Source organism: Caretta caretta, chromosome 6, assembly GCF_965140235.1.
Source record: "Caretta caretta isolate rCarCar2 chromosome 6, rCarCar1.hap1, whole genome shotgun sequence".
In the NCBI taxonomy this organism is placed as follows: Eukaryota; Metazoa; Chordata; order Testudines; family Cheloniidae; genus Caretta; species Caretta caretta.
In genome coordinates, this window is record NC_134211.1 from 9,479,766 (window position 1) to 9,495,135 (window position 15,370).

General features: G+C 44.0%; 1 protein-coding gene across 1 annotated transcript in view; it reads left to right on the top strand.

The window, feature by feature from the left end:
- Positions 1–15,370, top strand: part of LOC125637939 (E3 ubiquitin-protein ligase rnf213-alpha) — a 144,942-nt gene that overhangs the window by 59,969 nt on the left and 69,603 nt on the right. Inside the window, exons 20-25 of the mRNA XM_075130130.1 lie at positions 1,789–1,926; positions 2,856–3,047; positions 6,809–8,279; positions 9,352–9,542; positions 10,203–10,358; positions 11,500–15,117. Of these exons, the coding sequence (XP_074986231.1) occupies positions 1,789–1,926; positions 2,856–3,047; positions 6,809–8,279; positions 9,352–9,542; positions 10,203–10,358; positions 11,500–15,117 (5,766 nt within the window). The remainder of the gene's footprint in view (positions 1–1,788; positions 1,927–2,855; positions 3,048–6,808; positions 8,280–9,351; positions 9,543–10,202; positions 10,359–11,499; positions 15,118–15,370) is intronic.

Genomic DNA, 15,370 nt, shown 5'->3' on the forward strand with positions numbered 1-15,370 from the left:
AGTGACAGGAACAAAAAAATTCAATTTTGGTTAGAACTGAACTGAATTTTTATTTGGATTTTTCAGTTTGCTTCCCATCCCCCTCTCTTAACCAAAAATAAAATCAAGTATTCATTCAGCTCTAGACCTAAGTGCTTAAATCTCTTTTGAGAATGGCACTGAGGCGTTTAGTCCCTGGAAAATGATACCCTTGCTCTCCACACTGTTTTTGTTCTGTATACTTGTTTTGGTTATGGGTGTGATTCTTTTTTTGACCAAAATAGTTAACTTAGCATAGCCCCTAGCATGGACATAGTTATAATATGTCTAGTTGGCAGCCGGTATCAAGCGGAGTGCCCCAACGGTCAGTCCTGGGGCTGGTTTTGTTCAATATCTTCATTAATGATCTGGAGGATGGTATGGATTGCACCCTCAGCAAGTTTGCAGATGACACTAAACTGGGAGGAGAGGTAGATACGCTGGATGGTAGGGATAGGATACAGAGGGACCTAGACAGATTAGAGGATTGGGCCAAAGGAAATCTGATGAGGATTAACAAGGACAAGTGCACAGTCCTGCACTTAGGATGGAAGAATCCCATGTACTGCTACAGACTAGGGAATGGCTCGGCAGCAGTTCTGCAGAAAAGGACCTAGAGGTTACAGTGGACGAGAAGCTGGATATGAGTGCCCTTGTTGCCAAGAAGGCCAATGACATTTTGGGCTGTATAAGTAGGGGCATTGCCAGCAGATCGAGGGACATAATCGTTCCCATCTATTCGACATTGGTGAGTCCTCATTTGGAGTACTGTGTCCAGTTTTGGGCCCCACACTACAACAAGGATGTGGAAAAATTGGAAAGAGTCCAGCGGAGGGCAACAGAAATGATTAGGGGGCTGGAGCACATGACTGATGAGGAGAGGCTGAGGAAACTGGGATTGTTTAGTCTACAGAAGAGAAGAATAAGGGGGGATTTGATAGCTGCTTTCAACTACCTGAAAGGGGGTTCCAAAGAGGATGGTTCTAGACTGTTCTCAGTGGTGGCAGATGACAGAACAAGGAGCAGTGGTCTCCAGTGGCAGTGCGGGAGGTTAGGTTGGATATTAGGAAAAAAATTTTCACTGGGAGGGTGGTGAAGCACTGGAATGGGTTACCTAGGGAGGTGGTGGAATCTCCTTCCTTTGCAGTTTTTAAGGTCAGGCTTGACAAAGCCCTGTCTAGGATGATTTAGTTGGGGATTGGTCCTGCTTTGAGCAGGGGGTTGGACTAGATGACCTCCTGAGGTCCCTTCCAACCCTGATATTCTATGATATTCTATATTCTATAATAGTGCCCTACACCTGTACAGCTTATTCCTCTTCCAATACAGAAATAACTATGCTGGTATAAGCACAATTACATCGATTTAACTGTGCCCTCATTAGGAGAGTGGTAGGTTTAATGTGGTGTAATCCTTTTTTTAAATGATAAATGCTGAAAAGAGAACTCTGGTGAGAGTTAAGCTGAGGTGAAGAAAAAAGAGAAGTGTAATAGTTATATATAATGTTACCTCAGTATTCCTCTAGCCCCTTACACAAAATGTACGCCTATCTATCATTTGTGCTTTTCAGAACCCCTGTGCGCTGCCGCCTTCTTTGCCATCTTTGCCAATGGAAATGATCCTAGTTCTTTCTCTCTGGGAAGTTGTGAGGGGAGCGAACACTCCAGCGATTGGGGTACTATGGGTATCTCAGCAAACGATGCTATAGCGTTCTGGTGTGTGTAGCTTTATTCCTTCTTCAGGAACTAACACATTAATTGTTTTTAATAGAAAGATTCCTGTCACAACAGAGAGTGGCTGCAAATGGTCCATGATTGTCATGGGTCCGTGGAGCGCTCCTCGATGTCTCAGGCCAGGGCCATCAATGGCAAAGGGATTTTTATGATCTCCACACCTCAGAAATTCAAGGTAAAAGTTCAGCAGCATTTAATATAAGGGCCCACATTTTCAAAGTGACTTCGGCTGACCAACTTGAGCTGCCTGAAAGAGACCTAGTTTGACTGTCACTTTAAATTTCAGAAGTTTTTCCTGATCCTGCTTGCAGGCTCTAGGGAAACATGCAATCAGAGTCAGTCTGGAAAGAGCCAGCCTGGAACAAGGTGGAGTGAGTTGTGCCTCTCTGCCTTAGGGAGCAGCCTGTTTGTTTCTCTCTCTCTCTCTCTCTCTCTCTCTCTCTCTCTCTGTTGGGATCTTTGTGTGTTATTGTTCTGAATTCTAAGAAATAAAGTAGTGTCATGATGCAAACTTCCAGCAAGAGTATTTTATATATTTATTTAACTTCTCTGTGTGTGCCATGAACATAACAGGAGCTCAGCACTGTCTGAAAATCAGCATCTTTTAAAAAGGGTCAGATTGGCCCCCCAAAATCACTAATCACCAAGTCTATGGACTTAGAATTATCCCTTTTCCCCATTTCGGCCTGGTTCATACTAGAAGTCTGAGACCCAAGAGTTGGAATCTGGCCATGATTTTCAGAAGTGACTAATGATTTTGAATATCCAGTTGGAAACATCTTAATGATGGGTGCTCGGATATGTCTGAAAATCAGGCTCCTTTAAGATGTTTAAAGTTGGTCCCTAAAAAATCATAGCACTCCAAATAATCCATTGCTTCTGCATATCTTTGGCCCTCTGTACATAATACCTTCAAAGATCTAGAATGACTCCTCCACCTTTACTGTCTTGCATTGGTAAGATTAAATGAGTAAATTTCTACAATTAAAACCCTTGCAGAATAACAGATTCTGAAATGCTTTGTATTGGCCTTGTTTGGTGCACATGTTGGTCCCACAGAATAAAGGCACAGCAGCATTTATCTTTCTTAACTCTGTTTTCCAGCCTTCTCTTGATAATTGCATTTCACTGCTACTGCCAGGGGATGTCAAGGAAAAGGATGCTCAAGAAGACCAGAAAGACAAGACGGACTGTAGAACGTACAGTCTGGCTCAGCTCACTGAGCTGCAGAACAAGCTCATGCTGATAGCCACAAAAGCTGAGCAGGGGAGAAAAGAGGTGAACAGGTTTCTGGAGGTAAATCCTGATCTCTGCATTAACCAGAAAATGTGAGACTTTTTGCACTTCTTTATTTTTGTGTTTCCCTTTGATGGGAAGTTCTATTTCTCCAGCAACATGCTTTCCTGATGAAGAACTGATGTTTTGGAGGAGACTGTCTCATGCCTTTAGTTCAGTCCTAGGAGGCCAAGATAGGAACTAAAGCTGGTCCAAATTTGGAATTTCCATTCCATGGGAGATTCCAATTTTTTGAAATTTGTTTTCATTCCACATAGAAACAAAAACAACAAAAAAGGAAATGTCAGAGGAAATTAAATTTTCAAAACACAAACTCAGAGTGGCCACAGACCAGGTACAGCTCTGAGGGTGTGAATAGGCAACTGGTGGCTCTTGGGAGGAGGGCTGGGTGGGAATCTATCTTGTAAGAATTTTTTAACATTTTGAAATTTTTTCCCTACCTGAATCGGGACAAAAAGTCAAAATGTCAAAATTTTTCACTTACTGAAAATCCAAAACTTATTTTTTTAAGTTCAGGCATGTTTTTCCAATTGATGGTGATTCTCATTAAGCGTTCTTAGGCCTTGTTCAGTATTATCACTCCATCTTCTCCTTGGTCAGACACCATACGAGTGTCCTTCCAAGAGATGTTTAGCTGGTCTGTCTCCCATCATCCTAACTACATGCCCAGCCCTCTGATCTATTTCCCAGTCATCTGATTTCTTGCAGGGATGTCATGTGTATTTGCCATATTTTGGAGGGCTCCTGGCCTATATAAGCTCAAAACATTCCATGAAGCATCCAGTCCTCCTTCCGTCACTGAGGGCATTTATCCATATCATCATTTGTGGTTTTCCCAGGTTTATTTGAGAAATCCTTAACAGATGCACCGTTTATGGGATACGGTTGTTAGCCTTATTCAGAACCCCCAAGCTGGAGAACCAATGGATTGCTCCTTGGTCTGGCATCTATCCTATCTTGCTTGGGAGATCCTGTTGGTAGCACATCTACCCCTGGCTCAGCTTTCAGGATTATGAGCACTCAAACCCCTCTACCACATCAATCCGTAGGAAGGGGCAGAGAAGCCCCCTGTTTTTAAATCCAGTCCCAGCCTGAGAAATTCTTCCCTCAGCCATGTATTTATATTGCCAAGCTCCATCCTTCAGCCATGCAGGGCTCACCTGTTCACTGGGGATGGGCCAAGATATAGTTCCTCAACACCCCATTCTAGGCAAGGCATATGTCTTGGCATTGCCTCATCCACCAGTTATACATTTAAAAGATTAAACTGACTTTCAACATAGGGCACAAAATGGCATAATTTGGTATAGACAAGCAAAAAGCAGGGCATAACTTGATACGGGCCTGCATCCTTCTGTCACCCCAGTCATCTCAACTTTTCTTTTTTTAATCCTTCACGTTCTTGTCCTCAGTTACACGTTGTGGCAATGAATGAAAACTGACAGCATTTAAGCACCATAAGAAATGGAGAGAAGTTTTGATTCAGTTCCATTGATGTCAATGGGAAATACGTTGGGTTTGATCAACAAAGCACTAATGCTTTGATTGTCAGAAAGGCTCACAAGAGCTACGTGAATGACTGATTTTGTTGTCCACTGGCTGTTCCAAAAAATAAAATTAAAAAGAAGAATCTTGCAAGTCAACCCAATATTTTTTTAATTTTCAGCCAACCAAAAAGGCACTGCATTTAGCCGTATGGAGTCAAAAAGTTGAAGTAAACTTCATTTGGGGTCAAACAAAACATTTTGATCAACCCAAAATAAAACATTTCATTTTATTTTTGAGCTTTTAAAAATGTATTCTATTTTTTTAAAATAAAATTGAAGTACATTTCAAAACAAAAAATGGTTTTGAATTGAAAAATAGAAAAATTTCATTTAGAAAATATCTAAACAAAATGTTTCAATTTTTTTCAGAATTCGGTTTTAGGATTTGGGGCGGGTGGAATTGACCAAAACAATTTGACAAATTTGACATGAATTCATGAAAGGTTTTAGATGACCTGAAACTGCTTTTTCTTGGGGAAAAAAGCTTCAGCTAAAATGTTTCTTCTCCCAGCTCTAGTTGTCACTAACCCAGTTGTGTGGTCCATGCTCAGCATCTACCAAAATCAGACCCTATAAGTTGGGTCTTGGCTCTCTTAGAAGCATAGTAGTTCTGTGGTGAGATCAGCCGAGATTCTTGAGTGGAGCTGGTGGGAAAACAATTTTTCCCCCCTGGAAAGTGTCAACAAAAATGGGAGGGGGAATTGTTTTCACTGACAATTTCCAGGGAAAAGCTTGACTTTTTGGTGAAAAAATCAAAAATTTTCAGTTGAAAATCCAAATATTTTGATTCTGAAATAATAGATAGCACTTTTTATCTGTAGATCTTAAAGATTTCACAGTCTTTAAGGTCTTTATCCTCACAACTCTCCTGTGAGGCAGGGCAGTTATCCCCATTGTCCAGAGGGGGGATCTGAGACGCTGAATGACTTGCACCTGCATTTTCTAAGTCCTAGGCTAGGGCCCAAACCACTGGACCATCCTTTCTCTCAAAATGCCACTGTCCTGCCCCACGGGAGTTGTCGTTTGGGTGCCTCATGTTCCCATTCTCCTCTATAGGCTGGACTCCCTCATTGGGCTACATCTCTCATGATCAGAGGTGAAAGTAAGCCCCAGTATGGCGTACCCGGCAAGAGCCGGTGCACTGTACTGGGGCAGCCTGGATTCCCCAGGGGGCAATTTAAAGGGCCTGGGGCTCCCAGCAGTGGCTGGAGCCCCAGGCTCTTTAAATTGCCTCCAGAGCCCCGCTGCTGGAGCCCTGGGACAGTGGCTGCAGGGCTAAGTGTCCCCCCCGGCTAGCAGCAGCAGCACCCCAGGGCTCCGGAGACTATTTAAAGGGCCTGTGGCTCCCCTGCTTCTACAGCCCCGGTCCTTTAAATAGCTGCTGGAGACCCACTGCCTCCCCAGGTAGAAGCAGGGGAGCCGCGGGCCCTTTAGATAGCGCCCGGAGCCCTGGGGAAGCGGCGGGCTCCAGCGGCTATTTAAAGGACCAGGGCAGCAGAGGCAGCTGGAGCCCCACCACTACCCCAGGGGGTAAATAGCTCCAGGGGCTATTTAAATAGCTCCAGGGGGTATTTAAACAGCCAGAGCAGTAGAAGAGAGGAGTCACGGGCCCTTTAAATAGCCCCCGGAGCCCCGGGCTGTTGCTGCTGCTACCCACGGGGGGACACTTACATTACAGGGTGGGCTGGGGCGGGCTCTGACCCCCTCAACCCTGCCCCTTCTGCCCTAGACCCTGCCCCTTCCAGGGGCCAGAGCTGGCCCCAGTGTACCGGTAAGTCACTCGACTTACTTTCACCCCTGCCCATGATGCACCGTGATTCCATCCATGGCAAGGGGAAATGGTGGCATCCTGGAAGGTGGAGACCCACTGGGGAGCCCAGCCGATAGAGGAGGACGGTGACATGAGGCAACAGCGGAACTACAGCTCCCATGAGGCACTGTAGAAGCATATCCCCATGGGAATATTGTGATTTCGAGAGGTTTCATTTTTTTGATGAAAAATCAAAACATTCCACAGAAAGCGGATCCTTTTCATGTCAGCATTCTGGTTACCTGATGTAAACAGAGAAGTTGGGTGTCCCAAGATGAATCCCCACTTAATCAAATTACCCAGGTTAAGTTGTAAAGATGCTTAGAAGAAAGTCCCTAATGAACTTGAAAACGAGCAGTATTCTATAAATTCTATTTTCCCATTGTGTATTTGACACATTACAGATCCTGGAAAAAATTGAAATGGTTGGGAAGCTCTACTTGCAACTTCTCAGCGTTGGCAACATCCTTTTCATAGACTGGAAAGCTGAAATTTATTGTGAACCCAACCCCAAGGTAACAATCAACGCAGAGTTTGGAATAGCCGGAATCATTGTTCAGACCAACAAACCCATCCTGGAAGAATTAGATGGCATTTGCAAAGTCATGGAGCATTGCCTTGTAGAGTGGAAAAAATATCTGGAGACTCAAAGGAACAATTATTGCCATCTAAACATGTTCACTGCACACCAACTCTTCTACTTGTGTAGCAAGTTAGCCCAACTACATGAAGGACAAACAGACCCACAGGTTCTCAATATGCTTTCTGTTTTCAAGCATGATGTTAAAGCAGAGGATATCGGAGAGGCATTAAAGAGAGCACTTGAAACTCCTGCAGAATTTGTTGATATATCTGAGAAAGATGATCAATCTGTGTCCTGGAATGACTACATTGTTAAATTTCCTCAGCTCATCCAAGGTCTGGTTGAGTCTGGGTATGACGAATCAGTGGGTAAGGCAGCTCTGCAGAGTTATCTGCCAAACTCAGCCATTACAGAGCATATGCTCATGAAATTTGCCTTAGACTACGCTGATGAAGAGGAAAAGATTGAAGAGCTGTGCAGATTATATGATGAGCAGAGAGAAGCTTTTTTGCAGAATTCCATGAAGTTTGAAAACAGGAACAGAGATGTGGATCCATCCGCCTTCCAAAGCCTTGCGAAAGATGAACTGGCCACTTCCTTTGAGAGTTTGCCGTCTATCCATTACAAGGTGAATTTGCTCTGGAACGCTTATTGCAGCAAGCTCACTGGTTTGGTGTCAGACAAATACATCAGCCTGGATGTTTTCGGTGAAATGCTGAAAAACCTGACGTCTCCTGAAACCGCTGTCATTGAGAGAAATTTACCAGTAGGTTTGGAAGCGGGGAAGCCTTGCCTTGTCACGTGTAAAGAAGAGCAGATGTTACTCTCCTTGCTGTCAATCTATAGGCACTCCGAGAGAGCACCTCTTCCAACATACGATGAGGTGCTGGTCTGTACCTCCGACACAGAGGAAGAAGACATTGAGCTGATTGTAAGGAGAGCTCTTTCCCCAGACTCGAGAGACAAAAAGATCTATTGCTTGCTTGGTGCAGAAAAATTAGTTTACAAAGTCTCCAAACAGCTGGAGTCCCTCTTCTTCCACTTTGCACAATCTTGTAGCAATGCTGATTACAGGTTTCTTATTTTTTGTGACACCAAAGCTCACAATTCTTATGTTATGACGGCCTTTGACACATACAAAGTCTCTTTTTCCTGTGATTCGGAAGTAGAAATTCAGAAATACCTGAAGACACATCTGAAAGTGCCCAATGGGGTGGCACCTGTTGCTCAGGTCTTTGAAGAACCCTATCAACAAAACATGAAGTTTGTATTTTCAGAGCGAGCTGGCATGGGTAGGTTTTAGTAGAGATTTAATCTGGATTATACTTGTCCTGATGATTATGAATTGAATACAGATTAAGGGCTAGATTCTGCTTAGCCCTTATGCACTGGGAGATGGAGCAGAATCAGTCTGCGATGCCCCAGAGTACATAGGGAACAGGTAGACCCATGACCTACATAGGGGGGGTCAAGGTCTAGCTGGAGGTGTAGCCAGGGGCACACTTTCCCTGTGAGGCTCCTGAATATCTTTAGACACTGTTAGTCAAATGGGCTGTTGGGTCCAGACTTGGCTCTGGGACTGCAGGGGGTGGTTAAGGAGCTGGCTGAAGAGAGTGGAGCAGAAAATCTGCCCTCAGTTTTAGTTCTGCTTTATGCTCTTTATTGAGGGGGTGGGGATTCAGAACCTGAACTGGTACCACAGTCACTGGGCCTTTACCATTAAGAAAGCTCATTTTACAGCAAGTGACTATAACAGGGTTTAAAAAAAAACTAGATAAAATCATGGAGGATAGGTCCATGGCTATTAGCCAGGATGGGCAGGGATGGTATCCCTAGTCTCTGTTTGCCAGAAGCTGGGAAGAGGTGACAGGGGATGAATCACTTGAGGATTGTGTGTTTTGTTCATTCTCTCTGGAGCACCTGGCATTGACTGCTGTCAGAAGACAGGATACTGGGCTAGATGGACCTTTGGTCTGACCCAGAATGGCCATTCTTATGTTCTAAGTTGTGGCATGCCTAACCTGTGGAGCAGAGGTGAGATTTCTCAAGTGTAGAAACTTCTTTAACTCCCAAGTTGAAGAAAAATTATTTTAAAAGGCCAGATATTCAGCCTGTGTACATGAGCGTAGCTCCACTCACTCCAATGGCTCACTCCAATGGATCTGGACCATTGACTCCAAGTGACTTATGCCCATTTATAGTAGCAGGGGTCTAGCCCACTGATGTGAATGGAGCTATGGCTGATTTACACTAGCTGGGGATCTGGCCTTCTCTGCTTCAGGTGAAGAAATGGAAACATAAAGACAGACTATGAGAAGGCAGAGCACTGTAGAAATTGAATCTTGACCTTCTCTCTCATTTTAGGGAAGTCATTGTTTGTAGCAAATACCACCAGAAAAGCCAAAACCCGACTAGAGAAAGGGCTGAGCCACAAAACCATTAGGCTGACAGAGTCAGAAATAGATTTAGGATTTCTCCTGGAAGAGCTTCGCTCACTGGAACAGAAACCAACTGAGGCTGGGCCCAGGATCTTCCATATTGACGTATCCCCTGTGGTAAGTGTCTTTTCCGAGAGCAATCTCCAGGCCATGATATACAGTGGAGATGGATTTTCCAGGGCCTCATTCAAAATGGCCTTTCAGTGTCGGATAAGTAAATTCCTTCCACTGGTAGGTAGAATTGCAATGCAGTTAATACCCTTCAGTTTCTGTAACAAAGGGTTAAACTGTGAACAGTTGTCTTACCTGAAATTTAGTTGTCCTACCTGAAGTTCCACCACAAACCAAACTCGACCCACCCACTTGTGATGCCAAAAGAAGATGACGCTCCCAGCAGATTTTAACTCTGCATCGCTGTGCAGTGTCCCAGCACCTGATACTCTGTCACAATGCCAGCAAATCTCTTTGTATTGCCATTGCCTCTGTCACTGGCACAGCGACAGGCCAGCATTTACTATTATGTCAGCAGGGAGACCATAAATGGGTCAAATCCTTGACTGGTGTAAATCAGTGTAGCTTGCTTGAAGTCAGTGAAGACATGCCTGTTTTACGCTAGCTGAGGTTCTGACCTGGGATGTACTTTTGTGGGGCATCTCTTCTCTTTTGTTGATTTTTTTGGGTCGTCACTAATTCAGAATGTTTAGTAACAATGGGAAGCAATGAACAGTTGACATTGCAATGAAGCAAAACTGACCAGCCCTGCATCTTTCTTGACAGGTCTCAAAGGGTCTTTACAAGTTACTGATTGAGCTGTGCATTCTGAGACACATCCAAAGCCCTGATGGCATGGTCTGGAAGTGCAGAGAGTCCCATCTTTATTTGATTGAATACCTGGTGAGAGGAAAAGGCATAAGCAGCACAAGAAAACAAGAGGTATTCTCCAAATGTGAATTCTGCACTGTGAATAGCAGATTTTCTTGTGTGATAGCAGCATGTTAAAATTTAGTGTAAGAAGACTTTGATGGAACTACAAATCTTTGGCCTGTATTGTACAGTCCAAAAATAGAGAAAAATGAGTGAGTTGTATAAAATCATTGCTGTTGGAAGAAATACATATTATCAGTACCAGAGCTGCTTGAAAAATGAAACTTCCATCCTGTTGGAAAGTCTGCTATTTCAACTTTTCATCCTAACTTTGGAAAGTTCTGAGAAGTTTTGATTCAGAAATATCAGAATGAAAAATGGCAACATTTTTAATTGAAAAAAAAATGTTCAGATATGTCAAAATGCATTTTTTTCATTTTAACATTATCAAATCAAAACAATTTTTGATGTGATTCAAAACAAAAAAAAATTTGTTTCAGTATTTTTTTTATGGAAAATTGAAAAATGTAATAAAAATGTAATCAGAATTGATCCTTTCCTACAAACAATTTCAATGAAACCACATTTTCTGACAGGAAATGTTTTCAGACAAAAAATTTTGGCCAACTTTAGTCAGTATCCAGAATAGCGTTAAATTGGACACATTATATATGTATAAATAAAGTTAGAGCCTACCTTGAATCTTGTGAATCTATTTATACCTATATGATGCTACCATTCTGATCTAATACTATTGTACAAATGACAGCACAAGATGCCAAATAGTGGAAAATCAGGCCCCAAGGTTGGTGCTTCGCTTGTTTTAGAGCATCAACTACACACAGAAGTGTGCAAGAGGCGAGACTGTTGGACTATATCAGAGTAAGGCTTTTTTCATAGCAGGGCTTATAGTTTACCTAAAATTGGCAACTGTTCATCTTTCAAAGTTTTGTGAATTAAACACTATCATTTAGGGAGATGAGATGGTACCATCTGAGGATTAGGTAAATTACTTCATGAATCTAAATTTGGCTGTATCACAGTGAATGATTTGAACTGTGGAACATGGTCCTACCTTATCCAATTTCTTTGTGCTCTACTAATTAAGTCATGTCCTCATGAATAATATAAATGTCAATTTATAGATGATTGCTTCAGTTTATAACTTCAGTGTTTATGAAGCTTTAACCCCTTGTCATTTGGCTTTTAGATGACCAGTGAAATGGAGACAGGCTTTCTAAATCTCCTTCCAGCTGTGAAATGCATATCACCAATAGAAGTACTAGAGATGCTTACAAATAACAGTTCTGGAGCTGCTGCTGAAGTGGAACAGCAGCTGTTGGACAGTGACACGTTCAGGGGTGATGCCTTCCAAAGGTCATACCAGTACATCAGCAGATACCAGCGAAAGGCCGATCTTGACAGCTTCTGTTTCACCCCTGGGAGGGCTGAAGGGACCCAGGAAGAGTGTCTGAGGCTTTTGTTGGAGTCCTGTGGGAGAAAAAACCCTTCCTGGACTGAGCTCAGCAACTTCACACGCTTCCTAAACCTCCAATTAATGAAGTGTGAAAACTCAGTGTTCTGCAGCAGCAAATTAGCTGGAGAGGAATTTAAGGGGTTTAAAGCATTTATTGTAAAATTTATGATCACCATGTCCAAGGACTTTGCCTTGCCTTCCCTAGCCATGGCAGATGAAAGCTCACCCAGTGAAGAGGATAAAATGGATGAGGACAGTGTATTGAGAGGGTACCAGTTAAGACGCAAGTGGGAGCAAGAGTCTCACCCCTACATAATTTTTCATGCTGACAACCACTCCATGGAGTTCTTGGGTTTCCATATCAGTCGGAGTTTTGATGCTGTTGACGCACATTCACAGGTTGTTCTGGAGAAGAAGGTTATTGACCAACATTTATATCTCACCCTTGAGGCTCAGAAAGTCCCTTTCAATAAAAAGTTTGAAGATCTGTCCAGACAAGAGCAGCTAGAAACTCTCTGCAGCGTATTCGGTGTGAGAAGCTCCCAGGACCCAGATGAATCCTACCAACTGACCCTGGACAATACCATGAAAATGCTGGCCATTCACCTGAGGTTCCAATGTGGGATCCCTGTGATCGTCATGGGCGAAACAGGCTGTGGGAAGACCAAGTTGGTGCAGTTCATGTGCAGCTTGCAAAGAGCAGGAAGGGATGTTCAGAATATGATCCTGGTGCGTGTTCATGGAGGCACCAGCTCCAAAATCATCCACCAGAAAGTCAAGGAAGCCATCGAGCTGGCATGCTACAATGAAGAGACGCACAACATGGACACGGTGCTGTTCTTTGATGAAGCCAACACCACCGAAGCCGTGTTTGCAATTAAAGAGGTCCTGTGTGACCAGAGTGTGAATGGAGAGCCAATCTCCACCACTCGCTTAAAAGTGGTGGCTGCTTGCAACCCTTACAAAAGGCACACCAAGGAAACCATTGAGAAGCTAGAGAAAGCCGGCTTGGGGTACAGAGTTCGGAGTGAAGACACCCTAGAAAAGCTGGGCTACATCCCTTTGAGGCAGCTGGTGTATCGGGTGCAGCCTCTTCCACCGAGCATGTTGCCTCTTGTCTGGGACTTTGGAGAACTAAATGAAAAGACTCAGAATCTGTACATCAGACAGATTGTTAAATCCATCATGAAAGAAAAGCTTCCCGAAGACAACATGGATGTTTTTACCTCCGTAATTTCCACCTCCCAGAAGTTTTTAAGAGAAAAGAGAGAGGAATGCAGAATCGCCAGTCTCCGGGACATAGAGCGCTGCATGGGGGTGCTGCTGTGGTTTTATAACTTAAGAGACCTGCTTTTTCCACTTATCGACAAAAAAAAGAGTGGGGCTCAACATTCACAGGACCAAGACCCCACTCATGCCCTTGCAAAGGGGTGTGAGAAAGATCAGATATCTCTATTAAACGAAGCACAAAGATCTCTGGTTCTTGCAGTTGGGGTTTGCTATTATGTATCTCTCGAGAGTCGCCAAGATTATCTGAAAGAAATAGCGAAATGCTTCTCTGTGCCTGAATCCCTGCTTCAGCAAGAGATTGTACTTTGCCAAGAGGTGTTCCTGGATAACCTCTCTGTTCCCAAGACAACAGCACGGAACGATGCCCTCAGGGAAAACATCTTCATGATGGTCATATGCATGGACCTGAGAGTGCCGCTCTTCCTTGTCGGGAAGCCAGGTAGCTCCAAATCCTTGTCTAAGACCATAGCCGCTGATGCAATGCAGGGCAGATTGTCTAAAACAGAATTGTTCAAACGCTGCAAGCAAGTCCAGCTGGTGTCATTCCAGTGCAGCCCTCATTCCAAGCCAGAAGGAATCATCTCCACTTTCAGACAATGTGCACAGTTCCAAAGGGGCCAGAAACTGGAGGAGTTTGCCTCTGTGGTTATCCTGGATGAGATAGGCCTTGCAGAAGACTCACCTGAGATGCCCCTGAAGACACTGCACCCTCTTCTTGAAGATGGTTGTGTTGATGATGAAGCCCCAGAACCGTACAAAAAAGTTGGCTTTGTTGGCATTTCGAACTGGGCCCTGGACCCTGCTAAAATGAACCGGGGCCTCCTTGTGTTCCGGACCGACCTCAACAAAGACGAGCTGGTAAAGACGGCCAAGGGAATCTGTGCTGATGAGATGCATGTTATCAAGATTGAGCATTTGTTCCCTCCCCTGGCTGACTTCTATTGTGAGGTGTTAAAGAAACAGTCCATGGAATTTTTTGGGCTCCGTGACTTCTACAGCCTCATCAAAATGATACTGTCCTACGCCAAGAACAAAAGCATCTCTCAAGAAGAGAAGCTCATTTCAAAAGCAATTCTGAGAAACTTTGGAGGTTTCAAAGATATGAATCCTTTAGAGCTGTTCAGAAAGTACTCACCCATATCTCCGACTTCCAACTTAGAAACCATCCATACAGTTCGTTTGTTACAGGAAAATTTAGGCAAGAAACAGATGGAGTTTGTATCTAGATACTTGTTGCTGTTAACAACAAACCACGCAGCTTTCCAGATCATACAGATGATCAAACTCATGGACATAGAGAACTGTGATATTATATTTGGCTCGGGTTTCCCACGGGACCAAGAATATTCACAGGTGTGTCGGTCTGTTAACAGAGTGAAAATCTGCATGGAGACAGGGAGGCCCGTCATTCTCTTAAACATTCAAAACCTGTATGAAAGCCTTTATGATGCGCTGAACCAGTGCTTTGTCAGATTAGGAGGAAACTATTATGTCGACCTTGGCCTTGGAACTCACAGAGTTAAATGCCGCGTGAAGGAGGAGTTCAGGTTGATTGTGATTGAGGAGAAGAACGTGGTTTACACACAGTTCCCCACCCCACTGTTGAATAGGCTGGAGAAGCACTGCTTGGAGATGAACACCATTCTACACTGGCAGCAGAAGGACCTGAGGATGGAGCTGGACAAATGGGCCAAGTTGTTCGTCACTATCAAGAACACGGACTTCTGCTGCACGAGGCCGGCAGACCGGGCTCCCCAGGATGTTTTCATTGGTTTCAGCGATGACACTTCTGCCACTGTTGTTCTGCAGTGCTCTCCGAGTGGCCTTCAGGGGATCTGTCTGCCCAATGAAGAGTCAGTCCTCACAGCTTCTAAAAGCAAACTCATCGAGTGTGCAACCCCCGATTCCATCCTGCGCCTCAAATATTCTCCGCTGGAGGACGCAGAGCAGATTCAGGACCTGTACTTTGGAAAGCAGAAGCACAATGGCCTGATTGACATTCTGAGGGGAGCCATGAATCAAGAGTCAAATGCAGATGGCACCAATGGACTGTGCCTGGAGGTGAGAGGTTTTATTTCAGTGTTGTTATAATGGGCCTGATTCTAAGAGGTGGGGGCAACCAGAACTCCAGCTGATTTCCGTGATAACTGCAGGTGCGCAGCGCCCCTGAAAACACAGTATTAGACGACGACGACGACTGCTGCTACTGTTATTATTTATCATTCGCATTGAGGTAGCACCGATAGACCCCAGTCACAATCGGAGCCCCATTATGCTAGGCACTGTACAAACATGTGGAAAGGATGTTGACAAA